At 40.7% G+C, this 24,613-nt stretch overlaps 2 protein-coding genes across 6 annotated transcripts in view; one reads left to right on the plus strand and one right to left on the minus strand.

The window, feature by feature from the left end:
* Cops2 (COP9 signalosome subunit 2) overlaps nucleotides 1-8,942 on the minus strand; it is a 28,406-nt gene extending 19,464 nt beyond the window's left edge. The window contains exons 1-2 of one of the 3 annotated variants that reach the window (XM_029470871.1): nucleotides 8,796-8,826; nucleotides 2,024-2,072 (exon numbers count right to left, since the gene is read on the minus strand). Coding sequence is in view for 2 of the 3 variants with exons in the window: in XM_021156377.2 (XP_021012036.1) it covers nucleotides 8,796-8,849 (54 nt within the window). In the remaining variant the exon portion in view is untranslated. Of the gene's footprint in view, nucleotides 1-2,023; nucleotides 2,073-8,795 lie in introns of all 3 variants that reach the window. The other 2 variants (XM_021156377.2, XM_021156376.2) reach the window with 2 other exon arrangements.
* A 31-nt stretch (nucleotides 8,943-8,973) lies between these two features.
* Nucleotides 8,974-24,613, plus strand: part of Galk2 (galactokinase 2) — a 122,659-nt gene continuing 107,019 nt past the window's right edge. The window contains exons 1-2 of one of the 3 annotated variants that reach the window (XM_021156374.1): nucleotides 8,974-9,237; nucleotides 24,410-24,498. In XM_021156374.1, coding sequence (XP_021012033.1) covers nucleotides 9,218-9,237; nucleotides 24,410-24,498 — 109 coding nt within the window. In that variant the 5' untranslated portion in view covers nucleotides 8,974-9,217. Of the gene's footprint in view, nucleotides 9,238-16,195; nucleotides 16,359-24,409; nucleotides 24,499-24,613 lie in introns of those variants that run through there. The other 2 variants (XM_021156373.1, XM_021156375.2) reach the window with 2 other exon arrangements.

Below are 24,613 nucleotides of genomic sequence, written 5' to 3' on the forward strand. Positions count from 1 at the left end.
TTTCCTTCCTTCCATATGTGAGTCCAGGACTGATACAGGTTGTCAGGCTCTGTGACAAGTGCCCTAAATCACTGAGCCATCTCACTAGTCTAAAAAGTAATATTTTAGAGTCACAAAATAAAGATTATTTTTTCCTTACCTACAAGTCATTACAGAGGGATAAATTTCTACCAAAAGAAAGGTACCAAGGGAAAGGGAATATACACAAAGACATGAATAGTAGAGTTGTTTTAAATTCAAATATAGCTTATTTCTTCAAAAATTATACAGGGAATACTGTAAAGGCAGAGGAGTGAAGAGAGTCTCACTAAGCACAGCATTCAGGAAGCTCAGAAATTCGTTAAGATGGCTTTCTCAGTGCAGTGCACCTTCTGTAGAGAACACAAACGGGACTTGCTCTCACATAAATGATCTATAAAATTCAGCTAGGGTTAACACTTGAAACTCCACTGGAATACTTCCTTTAGGGATAAGATCAGACTAGGTAAAAAACATATTCCATAATGATTTATTTCTTAACTCTTGTCACTTATAATAAAAATACTAAAGGTAAAAAAAATTACTAGAGAACAAACAACTGTCTGTCACAGTGACTGAGTTGGGCTGTAATAGTGACAGTCAAAGCTGCGTTTGAAAGATAAGTGGGTCCATTTTCTAGAAGAACTGGTGGTGAGGTAAGGAGCGTGGTGCAGGCAAGAACAGCACACAGCACAAGACAACACAAGCAGCACATGCAGGGGCACTTCTGGGTCACTCTAGCTCCTCATTCTGCAGCCACATATTAGTAAGTTAAAAAAGTTTGCTTTCCCATAAGCTTCCTGGTCTCTTTTTAACCTTGAAGTTCTGACCTCATGTTCAACAGTCAGAATAATCTGCATGAAATGTCTATTATTTAGTATATTTAATAAAAATGAGTTCCCATTGCTCACTAAGTAAGTTGAAAGTAGTAAAAATTTGACTCCTGCTCACATCCAGCATCTTCTATGAACTGTTCCCTCATTCACAATGCTTGCAGTCACCCTGGCCTTAGTTCAACTGCTCAAACTACATCCTACCTTCCACTCTATTCCTCTCTTTGTGTTTCTCATCTGGTCACGTAAGTTATGGCTTCTTAAAGTATGGGTTATGATCCAATGTAGCCAGGGAGGCATGTGTGCACACAATTTGAAAGTGAATGGATAGGACCTGGATATGAAGGGGGATTCCACAAAATAATTGACAATAATAAAAAATATACAATGACTAAAATTAATAAAATGAAATATGTTTCTGGCAGCACGAGCCAGATTACACTGTGGAACATCACTATAAACCTTGGTTGTAAATATAAAAACAGGCACTTTGCACTGCATGTCAATGAACAATGAGTGCCTCAAACACCTCGCCATAGACTTGACTGTTATGAATTATAGCATATGTTTCATATCTAGAGTCTTCTGCTCTTACAGGTTTAATCACAGAGAAGAGAGGCTTTGGAATTATACTATAGTGCAGGTATCAAATTATTAGACCACTGGATTATATTGTTAGGACTTCTGACTTTAAAAACTGCTGCTTGAGTTATTAACTTGTAGTAAAATAAATGGGTTTTGGCTTGTGATTAGGACAGAATTCCCAATATCTACCTACCTACCTACCTACCTACCTACCTACCTACCTACCTTTCTTTCTTTCTAAAGAATTATTTATTTATTTAATGTATATAAGAACACTGTAGGTGTCTTCAGACACACCAGAAGAGGGCATCTGATCACTCTACAGATGGTTGTAAGCCACCACGTGGTTGCTGGGAACTGAATTCAGGACCTCTGGAAGAACAGTGTTCCTAACCACTGAGCCATCTCACCAGCACACCAATATTTTTCAAAACAGACCTAAACATACTATGTCATTTTGTATATACTCATAAGAAGCAGTGATCTCAGCATTGATGGTCATAGATTAAACTATCAAGCAACTGTGAAATACACTGAAGATGGCCTAATCTACATCCAACTCTCAAAATTCATCTTGCTGTACCTACCAGAAAATTACCTTTTGGCAAACCAAATTTTCCAAGGGCAGACCTGAATCTGGAAATGAATGAAAAAGAACTCTGATTGCCACATCATAAAGTACAAAACTTTGGACTCTCATTCAGTGTTTGTTTTTGTTTTTTAGTCCAAAACATGAAAAAACAAAACACAAAAACTAGTCCAGGGTTCAAGAAGGGAAAGGCTGAGAGGTACAGTCCACGGAGAACTAAGTCACGGACTTTCAAGCACTGAGGAAATGGAGAATGTGTTATAGGCTGAAAATATTAGCTTCAGTTACCTTATGCCACGAAGACAATCATGACATGATTTTTATACTTTCTTTCATCCTGCAAATGAGCTTTCTTAGTCACAAAACTACCCACTTGCTACTCCAGAGACAAAGACAATGGACACTTAAGCTCAAGTAGTAGAATGGAAAAAAAAAGAATAACAACAAAAAGAGAAGCATGGTTAAACAGAAGACATGAAGTGAATTCAAGACGTAAATAAAGCCCAGTCACACAAAAATTACTAATGGCTTAGTAATACAAGATAACAATCAAGAGAGAATTAGATGCATTAAGTAATGCTAAACTAAACTTGTTTCTGTCAACTGAGCAACAATTTGTAGAAGTTTCAAAATTTCAATCAATATGTGAATATTCTAAATAAAAGTTTAAAAAACATGTAAAATAAAGTCACTTGAAAAGGTTTTACAAATCTTAAGGTTCAGTCATTGCTCCAACTTCCTGATGAAATAACTCGTGTCTCTAAAGCAGTCTGTGATGACCTATGTCTAAATCTATTCTTTCCCCCCAAATATGCCATATAATTTTAAGTTGCTGTGTTAATACAAATCATATTTTTATCTTGGCCATGCTGGAGGGAGACTGAACTCAGGCCTTATGCATTTTAGACAAATGTTCCACCACCAGTAATTTCATTCAGCTATTTATTTTTTGAGAAAGGGTCTTATTAAGTTGCCTAAGTTGGGTGTGAGCATGCAATCCTGCCTCCACCTTAGCCTGTAGTTAGAGGCTTGCCTATGCCTCTAACTATACTAGCAGCAGGGAATTATACTCTGGTTAGGAATTCTACACAATCCCTTCTCCTTCCTTTTCCCCTTTGCAGCTCCCCAGTGTCACACTTTGGTAAATGTATTCACCAAGGCTTTCCTTCTTGATTCCCCAGCTCTTTTTAGCAGAACCAAATCTACAGTCATGCTTCTCTCTACATGACATGCATCAAATGTAGGGCTTAGTGTCTATACTGTCCCCTCACTCCTTTTGCCTCTACCATGAACAACTTTTTTTGAGACAGGGTCTCTCTACAAAGTCCTAGCTGTCCTTGAATTCACTATGTAGACCAGGCTGGCCTCTAATTCACTAAGACCTGTCTGCTTCTGCTTCTGCTTACCTAGTGTTGAGTTTAAAAGGTGTGTGCCACAATGCCCAGCTATCCACTGTGATTCCTAAGGAGAAATTTTCTTGTCGTGTTTTATGTTCCTGAGATTTTACAAAGTGTTCATTAAATGTCTAACTGAAGATTGGGCTAACAATCCAAATTAATAACACGCACCATTTTTGACTACAAAATGAAATACAGCCCCTTCTGAACAAGGTCCATTTTACGACGTACTCATGACATCAATACAGGGCCTTAGAAATATACATTAGGAAAACAGATCCATCAGTAGACTACTTTCTATTGCCCACTTCTAGCCATCTGCACCTGATGCAAAGGATGCTGAGCGGCAGGGTGGGATCATTATTCTTAAAAACCAGATATAATACAAATCCTAGGTAGTCACTTGTGTTTCCACAATCCAAACTTTAACGTGTTCTAATTTGTAATTTACGGTATAAATAGGAACCATTTTTTATTCATCCCAAAGCTTCCAAGGAGAGACATAAAAACCATGTGACCTACGATCCAGTTCTTATTCTATAATGTGTTCTATGGATTTAAGGATATTATTGTCTTAATGCCTTTCCTCATCTGCTAAGTTTAAGGGGTCCTTTTAGGAGGTCCACAGTTTATCCTGAAGCCCAGGCATTCACAATGGATAGAATGAACACGTACAAATATGTTTTGGATGCTCATGGTTTACAAATATAACTCACCATGGTACATCATGAAAATGTTTTATTATGTGCTGTATGTATTTATGCTTATTACTAATGATTTAACACACAAATTCATTGATTTAATTTGATCATTACTACATAAGAGTTGCCTATTACTTATTTTAGCTATCCTTGTTTAAAACTCCGAAATTCTTTACACAAAATATACCAATAAACTAACACACCATTTTAGAAATTCACAAAAGTGTTATTAAGAGTTAGTATTCCCCTCTACTGTAGTTTTAATAGGCAGTATCCAACAATACTGACTGGATTATAACAACATTTCTGAAGAAAACTACCTTTATCAGAGTTAGGGTTTTTGGTTTTAGTGAACTGTTTTTAACCTAAAACAACATTACCTGGTTAATAGTTTATCTTAATTACCTTATAATATAATTTTTGGTTAAAGTTTTAAAAAGATTTATTTTATGTGCAGGAGTATTTGCATGGATGTATGCATGTGCACCACGTGTATGCCTGGTGCTACAGAGGCCAGAAGATGTTGGATCCTCTAGAATGCTGAGTAACAGACCACTGTGAGTCACCACATGGGTGTTGGGAACTGGAGTCCTGTAAAAGAGCAGCCAGTGCTCTTAGCCTCTGAGCCATCTCTCTATCCCTACTTTTTAATTTTTTTTAAAGTCACACATTGTTTATAATACTGTAGACTGAAAACAGGTCAAATTGTTACCATCAGGAAAGCAGTCAAACCTACATATAATCTTTGGAGATGTAAAAAGGGCAGTGAGTTGTCAAGAGGGCTCAGCAGATAAAGGTGCTTGCTGACAAGCCAGACAACTGGGACTTTATCTATACAATCTACAGGTTAGGAAAGAACAGGCACTCACAAGTTGTCTAATGACCTCTACATGTATGGCATAGCATGCATGTATGTGTACACACACACACACACACACACACAGAGTAAATATCTGTGAAATATTTTAGATACATTAAGAATACAATTTGCTAAACGCATGAAACTCAAGAAGAATGAAGACCAAAGTGTGGACACTTTGCCCCTTCTTAGAATTGGGAACAAAACACCCATGGAAGGAGTTACAGAGACAAAGTTTGGAGCGGTGACGAAAGGATGGACCATCTAGAGACTGCCATATCTGGGGATCCATCCCATAATCAGCTTCCAAACGCTGACACCATTGCATACACTAGCAAGATTTTACTGAAAGGACCCAGATAGAGCTGTCTCTTGTGAGACTATGCTGGGGCCTAGCAAACATAGAAGTGGATGTTCACAGTCGGCTATTGGATGGATCACAGGGCCCCCAATGGAGGAGCTAGCGAAAGTACCCAAGGAGCTAAAGGGATCTGCAACCCTATAGGTGGAACAACAATATGAACTAACCAATACCCCGCTGGAGCTCGTGTCTCTAGCTGTATATGAATCAGAAAATGGCCTAGTCGGCCATCAGTGGAAAGAGAGGCCCATTGGTCGTACAAACTTTATCTGCCTCAGTACAGGGGAACGAAAGGGCAAAGAAGTGGGAGTGGGTGGGTGGGTTGGAATTGTAAATGAAATAAATACCCAATTAAAAAAACGAAAAGAAAAAAAGAATAACACATAAGCTATATCCTGATTAAATAAATAAAGGGGAGGCCAACATTTAACTTGGTTGCTTTTGAGAGTGTATTAAGAACTGGGCAGAGAACTGATAGTGCAAACTTTTATGTTTGTGAACACAAGTGGTGTATGTGTTAGTGTGCTACTGTGGTAAGAGATTCTGTTGGACATTCTGAAACTAAACCTCACCCCCCACCCAATAGACACAAAAAAGCAAAATTTGGGGGCATTAAAATATACTCAAGACAGAACTTTAATTTTCAGGGTGTATTCCTGCCATCTCTTTCCACTAGACTAGGCAAATACAAAAGGTGGCTTAGGGCATTAAAACATGAGTGGGCCACAGATAAAGATATGCTGAATGTCACTGAGGTCAGAAATGCCCCACAGTGCTATTAACATTTTCATTAATCAATTAACTAAAACAGAATCATGAAGTTCAGCCTAGCCTCCAACTCATTATGTAGCCAAGAATGGCCTTGAGCTTCTGATGCTTCTCTCTCTACCCCACAGTGATATAGGATGCTACCACATCCAGTGCTTCTGTGCTAAAAACCAAACCCAGGGTTTTTGGAATGTGAGGCCAGCACTCTACCAAGTGAATGATCCCCACCTCTCATGTAATATTTTAAATGAAGTGATAACTAAACATCTAACAACCACATTTTTAAAAAAAGACAAAACAAAACAAAACAAAACAAAAACACTAGCGTGGCCTAGTATTCCAGGTCTGCTATCCTTACTATTCTAGAAGTTCAGGGCCAGCCTGGGCAAAAAGTAAAGTTTCAAAAGGTAAAAAGAGAGAGAAACCTCCTTAAAACAGGATGTCAACCTTGTAGACTTTCTATAAAAAGAAACAGATAAAGATCTAGGCAAAATAATTACTCAAATAAAAGAAAGCCATCTCTAGCAGCTATGAAATGACAGTCATCCTTATCCTTTTAAACACACAGGATATGGACTAGCAAATGAACATCAGTTACCAGAAAGACATCATGTGCCAAAAATTTTAACTGTTAGTAAAAGAGATATAACACCTTTCACTATTTGACATATAACTGGGAATCTAGAATGGTATCTATATGAAAAATGGATGAGAAGAGCTATTTAATTTCACATAATGCTCAGAGAAGAAAATAAAAATTTCATTAGTTTTGCAACAGTAAAATCTTAACTCTTAAGTTTTTTTTTTAAAGCTGAAACAACTGCATATTCAACTTTATTTAGGATACATTTAGTATAGACATAAAAATGCTGGGAAAGCAGTCATGTTCAAACACTGTATGTCTAATTAGAAAGCTTCCAAAGCAGGGTATGCTGATGCATGCCTTTACTCCCAACACCTAGGAAACACACTGAGCACCAAGCCAGCATTGGCTACACAGTGAGATCCTGCCTCAAAACAAAGCAACAAACTTCCACAAATGAGGAAAGTCTAATAGAATATTTCAAAGATTCTCAATTTCATTTCTACACTGTACTTTTAAGTTAATCCCAGTGCTAATATTCATTTTTCTAAAAGTTTATGTATTTCATAGACTATTAGGAAAGGAAGTAAGTGAAAATTTTAAAAACCCTACAAGCTAAAATCACAAACATTCAAAAGAAATATCTGACAATTTAAAAACTACTTGTAATGGAAACAAAAGCAAAACAAGAGAAAAGTTTAGTATCTGTTTACAACTACCTTGTGATTGAACAAATCACAAAATTCTGTATTGAAATCACCAAGCATCTACTATGACTCTCCAGTCACAGCACTTCCTTCTTCCTTCTGCAAAATATGCCTTTCTGTAAAATGAAAACCTTTTTTAAAAATTGCAAACGATTTACAGATTCAACTATACAAAGAAGTTGCACAGTTAAAATAAAAATATTAAATAAATATTAAAATAAAAATATTAATGCTTTGAGAATGTGACACTTAAAAGATGAACCCGGGCCTGGAGAGATGGCTCAGAGGTTGAGAGCAACTGACTGCTCTTCCAGAGGTCCTGAGTTCAATTCCCAGCAACCACATGTGGCTCACACCCTTCTGTAATGGGATCTGGTGCCCTCTTCTGGTGTGTCTGAAGACAGTGTACTCATATACATAAAATAAATAAACCTCAAAATTAAAAAAAGAAAAGAAAAGAAAAAAGGATGACCCAGACTTCTCCAAGCATGTATGCCCACAGCTTGCAGTATCATCGGATTTTCCTTAATACCGAACAAATGCTTCCCAATTAAGAAACAAAACTGACACTAATTTTGGGATCAAGATAATTTTCTTAGTTCTTACACAGGCATGTGTTTTGGACTATCAACATAAATCATGGGGTACAATTTAAAACCTGTAAATCCATTCACAATTAAACCTTAAATGGAAAAGAAATCACCAATCAAACTAGGCAAGTTTGTTTACTTTTATGCCACTGATGATTCAAACACGGATGCTGGGAAATTTCTTAAATCAAGGAAAAAGATCATTGGTTCCAATTCCCTTAACCCCTACCTTTCCCCAGTCCAACCAAACAAAAAGCAAATCTTTCTTCGGAGCTTGTCATTTTTTAGAGAACGGGACGAGTCGTTTAACTACTCCTTCTACTCTTGCTCTGAGCCTTAACCTGGGACCCAAAATGACCCTGGGCGAGACTCTTAGGCTGTTTTGGGGGAGACTCCCGAGTTTCGCAGTCAGGTCTGGGAGCAGGATGGACCACCCCCCTCTCCCAGTTTTCACTCTCCCAGCATCTGGCACCGGCTCAGGTCCAGAGTGGAGAAGAGATGAGCCCCCTAGGGCCCAGACCTCAGTGCCGGGCCGTGGAGGCTCGGCGGCGGGCAGAGAGGCGCTGAGAACCGGCCCCGGTCGGTCACCCGCGCTATCCCTGGGCCCAGCGGCCAGGGCGGCCCCGCCGCCTCTCTCCCTCTCTTCCCAGGCCCCACAGGCCCGCGACGCCAGGCGAGGAGGGAAACCCGTCCCCGGGCAGGGCGGAACCAGGCCGACGAGCCCCGGGAGGGAGCTGCAGCCTCTCGGCCTTGGCACCACCGCCACATCCCACTTCCAGCCCCCGCCCGCTCCCTGCGCCTCACCAGGTCGTAGTCCTCCTCATCATCGCACATGAAATCATCCTCCATGTCAGACATCTTGGCCGGAGGGGGGAGGGGGAGAGGAGAAATTAGAGACAGCCTCCTCCCACAGTGCTCCGCGGCCCAGAAGCGTCACTCCCGAGTCTCCTCGTCTTCCGGTCTCTCCAGGAGAAGATAAAGCTCATTCCGGAACTAAAGCGCTCGACCCTGAGACGATTTACTACGGCGCCCAAAGGGAGCGCACAGCCGGCTCTTCCTGAGCGACAGTTTGTGTCTTAGCAACTAAGCGTAGCAACTACGAAATCGGGCGTTGCGGGTCCTATCTGAGGGGCTTCGAAAACCTTCTAGCTGTATCCAGCGTCCTAGGTGAGGGAACTGTATCCTTCCTTGCCTGGGACTCTGGAACCGTCTGTTTCTAATGAAACATGCCCGACTTATCTGAAAGGTAGCGTGCCTCTGCCATTGTTATCTACGTGTTTTCTTTCAACACCCTGTAGTGGTGTTTTTACAGTGGTGTATTTACAGCAACACAATTGTCACGTAAAGTTATGTTTGTAGTTAACAAAAACAGTTCTGTGGATATCCCGGTTTAGATATGCACTAATCAATTGTTCAATTATTTAATGAATCACAAACGTGCATTAACTGCTTTTAGGATGAAAAGGAAGAAACAGTTGGTGACAGATTTTTTAAAAATGCATTGTCGCAGAAAACCATTAGAGTTCAGAGTGAAGAAAAATGTGAAAATAAGGCAATCCCCCTTTTTGGAGAAACCTTCCAAATTCTGTACACAAATGCTATAAAGTAGATACAGGTTAGAATTTAGGCCCAATTGTTATCTATACAGATGAATTAAACATGCCCAAATTACCAAAGGTAAAAACAAACAAACAAAACCAAATCAAACAAAATTACCCGACTTTATCTTCATCACGCACAGCTGATGTTGAGCACAGTTCAGCGTTAACATTCACACCTTCGGGTTGAATCCTTACAGACCCCGCTTGGCTGTGCTCCAGTGACTTCTGGAGTTGTACCCGATGTCATTACCAGCTTTTCTCTGAATCCATTGGAGAACAGGATACTTTTGTTTTTGTTTCTAAGCCAGAAATTGCTTGGTTCTAAAAATCTTGTCAGAGACGTTAAGGTCAATGATTGTATTATTTTTATATTGAAAACACTGTGAACACAATTTATAACTATACATTCAGAATGTTAAAAAATAAGTCTTCAAACTATTTTGCATTGTATATCATTAACATTGATTTTTTTTTTCTTTTTGTATGTTTTGAGCTGGGGGAAGAACTTAGCCTTGTGTGTGTTAGGTAAATGTTCTATTGCTGGGCTATCCCTCTAGCCTAACACCTATTTGTTTCTTAGGAAAATATTACAAGAAGGAATTTTAGATGGCTTAAAGAAGTAACCATTCAAGGAAACATCTTTTTGGTCACAGATTTCTAGCAATAATATCACCTTCCTTATAACTACACAGTTTTACTAATAGCCTTTTCTATCAACACTTTATCACAAGAAATTTTAAACTTAAATACATAATAAAGGATAGCATCATGGACACAAGTATACCAACTCTCAGCTTTAATGTTCTGTATTTCCTGGGTCAACTTAAAGATACATATAAAGCAACATATGTGCAGCTATGTGTATTTCCTAAAATTGAAGACATTTACCTGTGCAAGCATAGCGTAATCATTACATATTAGATGGACAATTCCCCCGAAGCTATTTAACTTCAAATCCTTGTTCAAAACTCCTCTACTGAATATAAAGGTTTAGTTTTGGGATGGCCTTTAATGATATCATCTTAGAACTCAAAACTCCAAAAATACTGCATGAGTATGTAATTTTAAAACAAAGCAAAGCCTTCCAATAAGTGTGACGACTGTCACCATGCCATTGGGACAGATCAGACTTAGGTACTGGTGCTAACTAACAGTTCTCACCATTCTTAGGACTTAAGGTAATAAGTCACAGTTACCCTACCCATGTTTATAGTTTTTCCAAAGAACATAACAAACCATAAGGGGGTTGAGTTTTATTTATGCATAATTTCTTAAATACAACATTTCAAGGGTATGGTTATTTACCATGCCAGTTGATCACATATGTAAAATGGCATGCTGATTTACTGTGAATTTATTTACATAATTTGCCTTACTCAGACAATGGGAAAAGACATGAGTAATCTGGTACCTAGGAACATAAAGAAAATGACAATTGAAATTTGAGCCTTTTATTTCCTTGGTGACACTTAAATTTATTAAGCCCAGTCTGACAATTTAGTAAGAACAATTATTAGGGTAATTTTATGAGATCAATTTTATTCAATAGTAAATAACTGATAAAAGTTTTCAACAGGTTGCTCATGTTTAAAGGACATCTTATATTTTAAAAGAATTTTAAAATATTTTTATTGAGGATTTATTATTTTAAATTATGTGTATGTCGCTGTCTGTGAGTGTGCACAAGTGATCTCAGGTGCCTGAAGATGTTAGAGGTGTTTCCTGAGAGTTGGAAGTCCAGGCAAGTCAGTCTCTTGCAATGGGTACTGGGACCCAAACTCAGGGTCTCTCTAAGAGCAGCACGTGCTCTTAATCACTGAGCCATTTCTGGAGCACTTTACAAATTGTAAAAGTTGTGTGCATATTTTGTATGTGTATGGATGTGCTTGATATTTTTTGTAGGGGGCATTTGTGTGGGCCAGAGGGTAACCGTGTAGTCTGTCGTCTCCTTCCATCTTTACACGGTGTTCAGAAAATGAACTCTGATGGTCAGTCTTTCGAGGAAAGAGCCTTTACCTATTGACCATTGTAAAAGTATTTTTTAATTTGCCTAATATAACTATCACCTCTGAGGGCCTCAGTCTGCTAACTTAGGCTTGGGCTTGGAAGATTCTAGCCTCTGTACAAGCTTATGTAGGCCTAGAATGTTTTCAGCTTCTGAGACTTAGTGCTGAATAACCTCACCCTTTCTTTTTCTTTCTGAACTCTTGCTGGCTGGTTCAACTCAGCTCTTCTGGCTTAAATTCCTTCCCTAGCTGACTGATTCAGTCTGGCTTCTCTCGGATTGAATTGCTTTGATTGGCCTCAAGCTAACTCTAACAAATCTGCCTGATCTCCTGGCTTCTTCTCATTTTCTAGCTTGTTCGGTCTTCATCTATTGTATTCACCTTGTTTTCTCTTCAACCTGTCTCTGTAAAACTCTCCTGGTAAAACTTCCTCCTCTCTCTCTTTGCCTTGCTCTCATAAGTCATATCTCCTTTCTGTCTCTTCTCCTGTGAGGTGGGCACATCCTATATCACTTTACCTCTTAATTAGAAGTCACTTTCAAACATGGCTGCTTCCTTCTCCCAACTAACTTTACCTTCATTGTTTGGGATTGAAGGTGTGTACTAAGGGCATGTCTGTATTCCAGCCAGAACAGCCATGTTGCTGGATGAAAAGTCCTCTTCAGACCATCTCACAGGCCCCCAAATATTTTGTTTAATGACCTATTTTTATTTATGTCTGCATGAGGGTATCAGATCTCATGGGTTTACAGACAGTTGTGAGCTGCAATATGAGTTATGGGAATTGAACCCATGTCCTCTGAAAAAGCAGCCAGTGCTTTTTTTTTTTTTTTAAAGATTTATTTATTTATTTTATTTATATGAGTGCACTGTAACTGTCCTCAGACACACAAGTAGAAGGCATTAGATCCCATTACAGATGGTTGTGGTTGCTGGGAATTGAACTCAGGTCCTCTGGAGGAGCAATCAGTGCTCTTAACCATCTGAGCCATCTCTCCAGCCCTGGCCCCCAAATATTTTAAAACAGCATTATTGAAGTATAATTTAGCTGTGTTATAATAAGCTAAGTTGTACAAACTTATCAATTTGATAACATTTACCACATATTTATACCTGTGAAATGATCATCATAAGAACTTTAAATGAGCTTATTATACTAAAGATGTGTCTTTATAGAATTCTTTTAGAAATTCCTTGATGATCTGTATTTTCCTCCTCTTAGATTTTTTTTTTAGGACACTACTGGTCTATTATTTGACATTGTAGTTGACTTTACAATTTAAGCATCTTTCTATGTAAATTAAAATAAACACAATGCATTCTCACTTATTTATTCATGTTGTTCCTTGCTTCAGTTGGTTGTTTGAATTTATTGCTGTGCATTTATATAAATAAAACTGTTAAGAACAGTTATGTACAAGCTGTGTGAACATGTTTAATTTTTGAATAATGTGGTAGACTGATTCCAAGATGGCCTGTCACCCATGTCATTTGATAACTGTTTATCCTTTAAGTGTGGGTAGGCTGTGACTCATTTCTAAGCAAGATGATGGAGAGCAGTTGATTTTTGTAATTGCATATACATTATTGAACAGATCAAGTCTATCTTAGTCTCAGACATTGTGTCCTTTGCTGTCCTCAAGAAGCAAAAGTGCTGATGTTTGTGTGATGGTTATGCCTCATTGGCTGCTTCTTGTTTGTTTATTTGTTTTTCAAGACAGGGTTTCTCTGTGTAGCTCTGCTGTCCTGGACCTTGTTCTGGAGATCAGGCTGCCTCTGTCTCCTGAGTGCTGGAATTGAAAGCCTGCTCCACCACTGCCCAGCTGGTTAGGATTCATTGTCAATTGGACAGAATCTAGGAGGCAAGCATCTGGGTGTGCCTGTGAGTGGCTATTTAAATTAGCTACCATGTGCTCTGCAGTGTGTCCTTCCACAGATGAGCCTCTTTAAAATAGAAAAGCCATCTAAGGTACGCCCTCACTTTTAAGTGACAGAAATTGTGAGATAATAAGTGTGAATTGTTACATATTACTTATCTATGATAATGATGTTATGAAGCAGTGAATACAAACATATCTACAAGTGATGGTTGGGTTATACCAGAGGTATATATTCAGCTTTGTAAGACACTCTTAAACTGTTTTACCATTTAGCCTATCTATCTGCAGTGTGCAAGAGTCTTAGTTGCCTCTTTATCTTGCTACTGTTTATCATGAGCTACCCTATTCAGTCTTAGCTAGAGAATTCCAGTGGCTTTGGGTTGCACTTTCTTAAGGCAGCTGCTGTGCTTCTCTCTGTGTGGTTTTTCAGTTCTGTTACTGCATTTGATATTTAGCAGTTAGTTCTCAAGTACGTTGACTGTCTATAGGTTTTTTAATATGATAACAGGGAGTAAGTTACCAAAGTGTGGAGCTTGTTTTGTGAATCATCCTCATTGTGCTTTCTGGACAAATGCATATGAACATGATCTGGAACATTCCTCTGGTCAGGTGGCTTTATTGAGACTGGCATTATTGTGCATGTCTGGAGCACCCATCTCTTTCATGGCAAATTCCTGGTTTCTTTGATTGCCCAAGGGGTGTGCTTCTCGAAGCCCACTCTATGGATGCATTTTTTTTTTTTATGTATCCTCAGGTCACCACCTTGTTGATGGTATGTCCTCTCTTGTCATCATTCTTCTATGTAGGAGCCATTCTTCAGGGCGTAAGTTGAAAGGGCTTCATGTGTTTCTTTGGTGAAAAATATCTTCGATTCCCCTCCTCCCCCAAGGTTGTTTATCTTATTACTCTTGCATGGTAAAGAATGTGTGTGTGTGTTGTATCTAAAAAAGCTTTGCCACACTTTAGGACACTGATTACTCATTAGTTTAAAAGGAGGTATAGGGGCCGGCTGGTAAGCTATCTTATCAGGACAGATGCTTGCTGGCAAGCTTGATGGCCTGCATATGTTCCTGGAACTCACATGGTGGAAGGAAAACACTGACACCCATAGGTTGTTCTATGATTCTGTGCCCATGCACACCCACATTACATAAATTTTAATTTTAAAAAGTACAAGGTATACATCTTCCTTGCGAAGGTAACATAAATATCTCCTTTCTCTCTCTTATTCCAGATAAGGGGGGGGCGACATGCAGAGGACTTTAAAGAAGCTCACTGTTCTCAGCCTTATGTCCCTCCATCAGAAAGAGTGGGGAGACTCTTTGTGCGTACATTTTATACAGAGAAAGGCTAGCTGAGATCCAGAAGTCAAAGAAGGACTTGTGAATTTATTCTCTCTGTACATGACTTTCAGACACAATGCTTGTGGGCTAGCCTTGACTTCCCTGTAATTTGTAAGCCAAATAAACCTTTCCTTCCCAGTGGGCAGGGCATTTGTCAGGGCATATTGTCACAGCAAAAGAAAAGTAATTCATGAGCCGGGTGAACTTCACCTCAGTCATTCACTCAGTTGTGCCTGTGTTTTGAGAACCAGTCTGCCAGGCAGTGTGTCAGGTGCTGAGGACAGTGCTCCTGCCCTCGAGTTGGTTGCTTATAGTTGGTAGTGATGGTGAGGCAACAGCTAGATGGACAGTCCGTGCACACGGAAAGAAGTAGTCAGGGTGACTTTTCTTAGCCCAGCACAGTAATGGGGGAGCTGTGCTGGAGATGGTATGCTTTTAATAGGGCCTCAGGTTTCCGTAGGGAACAGAAAAATGAGGGGTGAACTGGATACTGAATGAAAAAATGAGGGCATGACTAGCTAGGTATGGTTGAGGAGAAGGTTTCTTATAGTTGTGACAGAGAAAACAGCCAGAGACATCTGGAAGGGGGAGGGTTCAGACTAAACATGGTGCTGCCACCTCTCTCTCTCTCTCTCTCTCTCTCTCTCTCTCTCTCTCTCTCTCTCTGTGTGTGTGTGTGTGTGTAGGGGGTGGAGAGGAGAGAGGAGCAAAGCAAAGAGAGTATCTGGGAACCAAGAGACCAAGAGGGCACATAGCCAAATGGTAGGTTATATAGGGACCAGAGGCTGGGAAAATGGAAGCCCAGCCCCTGGTTGGAGGGTTTAGGGTAAGGAGAGGGGTGAGAAGTGCTGAAGATGGGGGTAGCGTGTGTGTGTGTGTGTGTGTGTGTGTGTGTGTGTGTGTGTGTGAACCACAGATGCTGAGTGGGACTTGTTCCAGGTTTCTTTGAGACCTAACAGATGCTAAAGGTTTCTTCTCATCATTAGTGGTGTTTTATGAAGGCCTACCTATGCTTGCATTCTAGAAGGAAGAGCAAAGATATTTACATCTATTTTATGTTGCTTGCTTTGGAAGTAAATTTGAATAAGAAGCAATAGGTGATCGTTTTATGGTCTTTGGCACATATCTGCTGAACACTAAGGAAGAAAAAAATGTCAAAAAAAAAAAAAAAAGACTGAGAGGGATCAGAGGAAAGGTATGGATGGGTCTTCAACTGGGGCTGTACTCAGCCACATCAGGGCACAGAAAAACCTGGTCAATTGGCTTTGCTGCTTACCCAGCGAAAGGTGGTGGCCGCGGTTGACAGCTGTTGCCTGGAGCGGGGGGGAGGAGGAGCTGGGGGCGGGACAGCCTGAAAGGGGGCAGCTTCTGCGGACCTGCAGGATTTCCGCTGAGATCCCGGAAGAAAGCCATCCCTGCCACTTTAATCTCGTGATCCTTAGCTGTGCTGCACTTCTGGAAACTGCAGAGGGATCTAGCAAAATATGGCTGCGGAGGACCCTGCCACTCGACGAGTCCAGGTGGCAGAACATCCCAGGTGGGGGAGAGGCGTGGCCTGGGATCCCCCAGCTGGAGAAGTGCACTAGGCGCTCTTTGCTTTAGGCAGCTTCTTTTGAGTTACGTGTCTCTCTCTCTCTCTCTCTCTCTCTCTCTCTCTCTCTCTCTCTCTGTGTGTGTGTGTGTGTGTGTGTGTGTGTGCAGCTTCTTTTGAGTTAGGGTTTGTATGCTTGTGCATGTGTGTGTTCCTGGAGGCAGACAGAACCCTTAGGATTCTAGACTCCTGGGTCTCAGACACCGCGCCAGGGGTTGTGTGTTGCTTCACACGGAGGCCTTTGCTTTTTCTTAGGGAAGGATTCAGTAAAAATGCCCAGCTCTTCCTGGAACTGCTAGTTATCTTGCCTGTCAAGTGATAGTGCTTTTTCCAAGTTTCGTCCTATCCACTTATTTTTGAGTCTCTGCATCTTTGACAAATCTGATCACCTTTAAACTGTCATCAAGGCACTAATTTGTTGTCAGTTTCTAGCTACAGAACTCCCTTCTTTTTTGATGTCTAGTGGAGGGTCGTTTTAAAATTACAGATACTTTGTAGAAATACTTTGTTCTGGTTTCTGGAGCTGGAATCTCACAGAAGCTGTTCACTTGCTGTTCTGTTAGAAGCCCGAGGGCCTCTCTGAGGTTGGTTGCTTTTGAGTGTAACTCTTTCCTGCTCTCCTTTCTGTTTTAGTTGATGAGACTGTACTTTCCTATGGCTTGAAAACGCTCCTTCCCGGGCAAGTCAGCAAACGCTGTACCTTTAGTTGCTAGGATAAAACATACCTTACTCTAGAGACAGTTTAGATTACTTCTGGCTGATGTTGAATGTGTTAAGATTCTCTGAGGTCGGTCTTTGCACAGTGTGGTTGTTTTTACAGATTCAGTGAATGAGAGACCACATACTTCAAATGACTCCCCAGGAATCCGCTTCATGAAAAGAAACCCACCCTTTTTGGTAGTGTAGTCTTGTACAAAACATGTCTATGAATAAACTTCAAATATGATTTTTTTGAGCTAGGGTCTTACTGTGTAGTTCTGGCTGGCTTGAACAAGCCTGACTTCTAACTTGGAGAGAGTTGCCTACTCTCTAGGTCTAGGTCTAAAGATGTGTGTCATCACACTCAGCCGATTTTATATGTTTTTTTCCATAAAGATCACTTTCCATAGTTATGCAGAAGGGAGGATTTTGCTAATATAGCTCCATTGCTAAAAGAGGAGTTTCCCATGTAGTGCTCTTTCATGCCGTTCATGGTTGTTACAGTTTTTACTCACCAAACAACGATTTAGTGTTGCTTTATCTGTGTTAGCGCCAGGAAAGCCCATAGTGGTCATGTAAGCTCTGTTCTGCTGCTGCAGAATCTGTTTTGAGATAGTGTCTCTACGATCCACGGACCACACTGAACTCTTCATCTCCCTGCCTGCACCTCAGGTGTACAACCATGCTCATCTATTGTTGTACTTGTGTACACTGTTACCAGCTTCACACAATGTTCTGCAGGAATATTTGAGAGCATCCTATTTTAGAAAGGGGGAGACTTAATAAATTTAGATGATGTACTCTACAAATCTATCAAGTGGTCATATGGTGCAATTCATTGCTACCCTCAGGGGAAACTGGATTCTTGTGGAACTCGTGATCCTTGTTCAAGATACCATTTCAATGTCACAGGAAGTCAGATCTTCCAAGTGAAGACACTACCTTCTTTTGCAGTGATATCTCTTTGCTTTAGGATTTAAATTGTTAGGCTGGCAAGGCATGATGGTGTATGGAGAGGTAGGAGTGGCAACATAAATTGAAAGCCACCTGGATCCTATGTCCTGCCTTAGTTACTTTTCTATTGCTCTGAAGAAACACCATGGCCCAGACAACGTACTGAAGAAAGTCTATTTTGGAGAGTCTAGATTCAGAGGATGAGTCCATTGTCGTCATGGTGGGAAGTGTGGCCCTGGAGCAGTAGCTGAGAGCTACTTTTATACGTACCCGCCCTTCATCCATAAGCACTGGACAGAGGGAGATAACTGAAAATGGCATGGGCTTTTCAAACCTCAAAGCTTGTTCCCTGAGTTGCACCTCCAACAAGGCCACACCTCCTGAACAGTTCCACCCACTCAGGATCAAGTATTCAAGCAGGAACCTATGAGGCCCATTCTCATTCAAACCACCACATGCCTCTAAACAAAGTAACATAAAGAGGTAGCTCCACTGTGAAGTGCTAGCCTCATGCATGAAACCCAGGGTTTGATTCCCAGAACTGTGTGACCCTCTCATAGTGGAATATTCTTGTAATCCCAGCACTTGTGTGATAGAGACAGAATCAGAAATTCAGGGACATTCTGGCTAGTGCGTGGGAGAACAGCCTGTGCTACATGAAACCTTGCCTAAAGTAACTCTAAAAAAGTGAGTAGAAGCTACTAGATTATTCTCCCTCTTTCTCTTCCTCTCTTCCTTTCTGACAGGGTTTTTCTGTGCGGCCTTGGCTCTCCTGGACTCACTTTGTAGACCCTGCTGGCCTTCAACTCAGAGATCCACCTACCTCTGCTTCCTGGGATTAAAGACGTGCACCACCTTGGCAGATTATTAGGGTTTGTTTGTTTGTTTGTTTGTTTTTTCGAGGCAGGGTTTCTCTGTGTAGCCCTGGCTGTCCTGGAACTCACTCTGTAGACCAGGCTGGCCTCGAACTCAAAAATCCACCTGCCTCTGCCTCCCAAGTGCTAGGATTAAAGGTGTTCGCCACCATGCCCAACTAGATTATTAGTTCTTGTAATAAGTTTTTGATTTCACATGTCATATTTTTAATGGATGAACTGATTTCATGAGTGTTTCCATGCAAGCCTGAACACCCAAGATTAATACCAAGAGCCCACTCCATGTGCAAGAAGATAACTGGTTCCTGCAAGTTGCTTTCTGACCCTTCACAAGTGTGCCATGGTATTTGTGTGCCCTTGCACTACATATTTCTCTGTTTCTGTTTCTGTCTCTGTCTCTGTTCCTCTCTCTCTCTCACACACACACACAATTTAAAAAGTCTGCCACAAAGTGGTTTTATAGCAATCTCACAGAGTTGTGAAACCAGTACCATAATTACATTTAGACTTTCTTTCCCCAATATGCATCACTCTTGCATTTTTACCTTTCCATTTTTAGCAACTACTAACCTACTGTTCTATTGTTTCTTCTTTCTTTCTCTCTCTCTTTTGTCCTTTCCTTCCTTCCTTCCTTCCTTCCTTCCTTCCTTTCTTTCCTTTAGATTTGTTCATGATGGATATTTCAAATAAATGCTATATTTTTTTGTTTGTTTGTTTTGAGACAGGTCTTTCTATGTAGTCCTGGCTGTCCAGGAATTTGCTATATAGATCAGGCTTTTCTCTCTGTCTGTTCAATCAAGCTTCAGGCCTTGGAGTAGGCTCATCCATTATTCTAACACCAGTGTACAGCCCCAGACCCCTTCACAGAAAGTTATGCATGAGTTCAAATCCTTAAGGTACCAGTGTATCCTGTAGCATTGTTATCCCACCCTTTTTATTACAAAATGGTACATTTATATAAGTAAAAGAATTAAAATTTGCTGTTCTGTCATTTTTTAATCTAACCTTTCTCAAAGCTTCTGCCTCATCAGTCCATGTAGAAAGATTTTGCTGAAATTATTTTATAGTATGAATGTTAGATTTTTGATATTTTTATCTTCTAGACAATTCTACAATAAACACATAGTTCTTTAAATATTTGTATGGGTATATAAAATATTTGTATCCTCTGAGAAGTTCACACATGCATACACTATGTTTTGATGATGTTCACCCTACTCTTTCCTTTCATCTCCCACCATGTCCACCCTCAGCCCTTCTCAGCTTTCCTCCTCTTTGTCTCTGTTAGAGCCCATTGATTTGTTGTGTTTACATATGCCTGGGTGTGGATCCATTCCCTGGACTGTGACTGCCCTTGCAGGAGCCATACCCTCCAAACAGACTGATGCACCTTCCCAGCAGCCATCAACTGTGTGTGGTCCCTCAGGTAGGGATGAGGGGCCATGATCCCTTCCCTCCTTGGTAGAATCTTGATCTTATATAGACAGCTGCTGTGGCTGCAAGTTCATGATTGCATTGGTCTGGTTTTTTTTTTTTTTTTCATTTCCTTTTCTTTTGAGCTCATTCTATGTTGATATATTTTTGTATATCTGTATTTTTGGATGGAAGCCACGAGTTTGACATAGATGCAGCTCCTGCTTGAACTTTATGGTGTCTTTTACTCTGCAGATGTGTCTTATATAGTACAGTGCAATGTGGACAGTGGTGAAGGCTGCAGCTTTGTCTTAAGCCTGGTGTTAATGGAAAGGCTTTTTAAAAAGATTTATCTGATGTGTATCAGTGTTTGGCCTGCATTTATATGTGTGTACCATGTGCATGCCTAATGCTTGTAGAAGTCAAAAGAGGATTCTGGATCCTCTGAACTGGAATTACAGATGCTTGTGAGCTGCCATGTAGGTGCTGGTAATTGAATTTGAGTAGAGCTTTAACTGCTGAGCCCTGGAAAAGCTTTAATGAGAATATTTCTGATATTTTACCATCAAATGTGGTGTTTAATGTTTCTGATAAGTACTATTTTTTTTTTTTTTTTTGGTTTTTCGAGACAGGGTTACTCTGTATAGCCCTGGCTATCCTGGAACTCACTTTGTAGACCAGACTGGCCTCGAACTCTACCTTCCTCAGCCTCCCGAGTGCTGGGATTAAAGGCGTGCGCCACCATGCCTGGCTGATAAATACTTTTTAATAAATTAAAGACATTTCCTTCTTTTCTAGAAGTGTTAAGGATTAAAAATATTTTATTAGCACACATTAATTATAAATAATGGTTTTCTTTATGACCTCTTCATATATCTACTAATGTACTTTGGTCATCTCCCTCCATTCCCTTCCTATTCCCACCATAGCACTAGTAGGCACATCTTCCCTGGCCAGAATTGTTATATACAGTGTCCACAGCTCTGATGGTTTGTGTATGTTCTGCCCAGGGAGTGGCACTGTTAGAAGGTGTGGCCCTGATGGAGTAGGTGTGGCCTTGTTGGAGTAGGTGTGTCACTATGGGTGTGGGCTTTAAGACCCTCATCCTAGCTGCCTGGAAGTCAGGATTCTGCTAGCAGTCTTCAGATGAAGATGTAGAACTCTTAGCTCCTCCTGACCATGCCTATCTGGATGCTGCCATCATGCGTTGATGATAATGGACTGAACCTCTGAACCTGTAAGCCAACCCCAGTTAAATGTTGTCTTTATAAGACTTGCCTTGGTCATGGTGTCTGTTCACAGCAGTAAAACCCTAACTAAGACAACAGTCAAGCAAGACTACTGACAACAGGTCTCCCCAAGCAGCTTGCACAGCACCTACTGGTGCTGGTACCATGAGGCTAAGCAGCAAGGAAGAAAGCTCTCAGGCAAGTTCCGTCTTAGTTCTTCTATGTCCTGTACCAGGGGATGTGATGTCTTCAGCAACAGGGTTTTACCCTGTAGTTCTGGTGGGGAATGAACAGCAGTTTCAAGAGTCTGTGTTTACAAGTCTCAGGCCTCCCTCAGCACCAACTCCTATGGAGAGAGTCTGCCCTGGCTATGGAATTTTCACTGAATAAACCTGTGATTTCTGGGACTAGTTTTACCACTCATGCAGGGTAGTTTAAAAAGTAGATTTTTGTGATTATTACTAATGATGTAATCACATATTAGTGGGTTTCATTAGAATACATAAGAGGCAGTGACAACAGTGGTTATTTAGTGCTTTATTGGATGACTTTAATGATACATGTTAGTGCTATGTGCCAGCTCTGTTCTACTTTACAGAGAAGGATGCCCTGACAGCTTATAAATCTACATGAAGTGTCTATAAAGGGTTTTATTCTCTTCTGATGATGTTCATCCCCCAGTCTCCTCCCCTGTCCTCTCTCTATCACCAATCCCTTCCTCTTCTTCCTTTTCATTTTCTTCTTCTTCCTCCTCTTTTTCTTGTTCTTCATTTTCTTTTCCTCTTTTTTCCTCTTCCTCTTTCCTCTTCCTCTTCTTCCTCTTTTCTTCCTCTTCTCCTCCTTCTTCCTCTCCTTCCTCCTCCTCTTCCTCTCCTCCTCTTCTCCTCCTCTTCCTCTAGCTCCTCTTCCTCTTCTTTCTCCTCCCCCTCTTCTTCCTCTTCCTCATTTTCTTTCTTCTTCTTCCCACTTGTACTCACGCGTCAATTTTTGTGTTGTTGCCTACTCTCACTAGAGTTGCTTTCTGAAGCATGGGAGTCAGATTGTTCACAGAAGCATGGGTAATTGAAGAAAGTGTCTCTCTTTAACAGGGAGACCTTATTACCCACCTCAGGGAAGGGTGGAGCCCCATGCCCTTACTTCCTCTAGGGCAGTGTGTAGGACAGGCCTACAGTCTTGGCAGATCAGGCAAGCAAGCATCTTTGCTGTCAGTGCAACCTTCTCAGTGAGGTGGGGCTGAGCAGGCTCTCAGCACTGAGGTCAAAATCACCCAGTGAAACACCTATGTTACCACTGTCTCTATCACATCTGATGAGTTCACATTTACATCCTGCAGAACAGGAGTGATACTGAGCCCAAGAACCAGTTGACAATAATGTAACCATTACTAAACACACACTCCATGGCAATGCTGAGCTAGACACTAGGCATGCATTGTCTCCTTTAATCCTCTCAGTAACACAGCTGTTCCTATTTAGAGGTGAGGGAGGTTAATGACACTCACAGTATGGAGACAACAGATTTAGTCTATTTCTGACCTAATGAGCCAGCCACAGTCTTTCCATCATAACTTTTTCTATGTGTGATTCATATGGATCTGGACTACACTTAAAATATCACTGCTGTGTCAGGTTTAATTTATCGCTTAACAGTTCCTTCTAGCCTACTTAGCAGCCTGTGTGCACATTCTACTCTCGGTTTTCATCCTCACATTTTGTAGGTTTTTTTTTTTTATATTTATTTGTGTGTGTGTGTGTGTTTCGGGGGGTGGGGGTTTATTTGGCTTATAGGTGACAACCCATCATTGAGAGAAGCCAAGGCAGGAACTGAGACAGAGCCACAGTGGTGTGGTGTTCCTCACTTGTTCCCTCCCTCCCTTCTCCCTTCCTCTCTTCTTCCCTCCCTCCTTCCGTCCCTTTTTCTCTTTCCCTCCCTCTGTCCTTTCTTGCTTTCTCCCCCTTTCTACTTAAATTATTGGTAAAATTTGGTATTCTGTGTTCTCTAGTTACAGTGACAACATCCTTCTTGTGAAGTTTTATATGTTCTGCAAGATGTGGACAGAGAGTCAACTTTAAGTAGTCATCTTGTCTACATACATCCGTGGGCCAGTAAATGTTGGGGTTTTTTTCTCTTTAATTTTTGTGTTTTTCCATGTTGGAGACCGGACCCCAGGCCCTTTCATGTACTGAGCAGAGAACTTTCAAACCCAGTACCTGCTTCTTGAGTGGATGCTTAGGGGAGTCAGAGTTCATTTCCTGCCGAGGTCTCTGTTGTAACCAGAGCTGCTGCTGAATGAGTCGGTCTGACTGAGCATATCCGTAATAAAATAAATGACTGTATTTGAACCAAACAGTGGGAACAGGATGGATACATGATCTAAACTTCCAAACATAGACTTTGAGAATTTGGACTAGAAGATACAAATGTATGAGACAGATAGTAGAGGGCACTGGAGTTTCTGAGTCCTGTAGAGTCATGTCATGGAGAGCTAAGGTACGGAGGCACAGAGGTGAAGGGGGTGCAGAGCGGAGTGGCAAGAGGGGACAAGTGATGGTGTCTTTGGAGGGATGGGAGTATGGACCAGGAGAAGCAAACACCAAAGACATCAGTGTAAACAGATTTTTCCACTTACTTCAGATTTCTAGGAGGCGAGCTTGAGTCCCTCCCAATAGTGATGCCTGCATATCTCTGTCATTATGGTGTGTCCTTTCACTCCTGGAAAGTGTGTGTGTGTGTGTGAGTGTGTGTGTGTGTGTGTATGTGTGCCTGCCACCCCTGCATGAATTTTCTGATATATGCTATTTTGAGATATTCCACTCTTGTTTTTCAGATTGCTGAAGCTAAAAGAGATGTTTAACTCTAAATTTGGGTCCACACCCAAGTTTTATGTTCGAGCCCCAGGAAGAGTCAACATAATAGGTATTCTAAATTTCTGCTTTTTAAAAAAATTTTTAATATTTTTATTACATATTTTCCTCAATTACATTTCCAATGCTATCCCAAAAGTCCCCCATAGCGCCCCCCACTTCCCTAC

Source organism: Mus caroli, chromosome 2, assembly GCF_900094665.2.
Source record: "Mus caroli chromosome 2, CAROLI_EIJ_v1.1, whole genome shotgun sequence".
Classification (NCBI taxonomy): domain Eukaryota; kingdom Metazoa; phylum Chordata; class Mammalia; order Rodentia; family Muridae; genus Mus; species Mus caroli.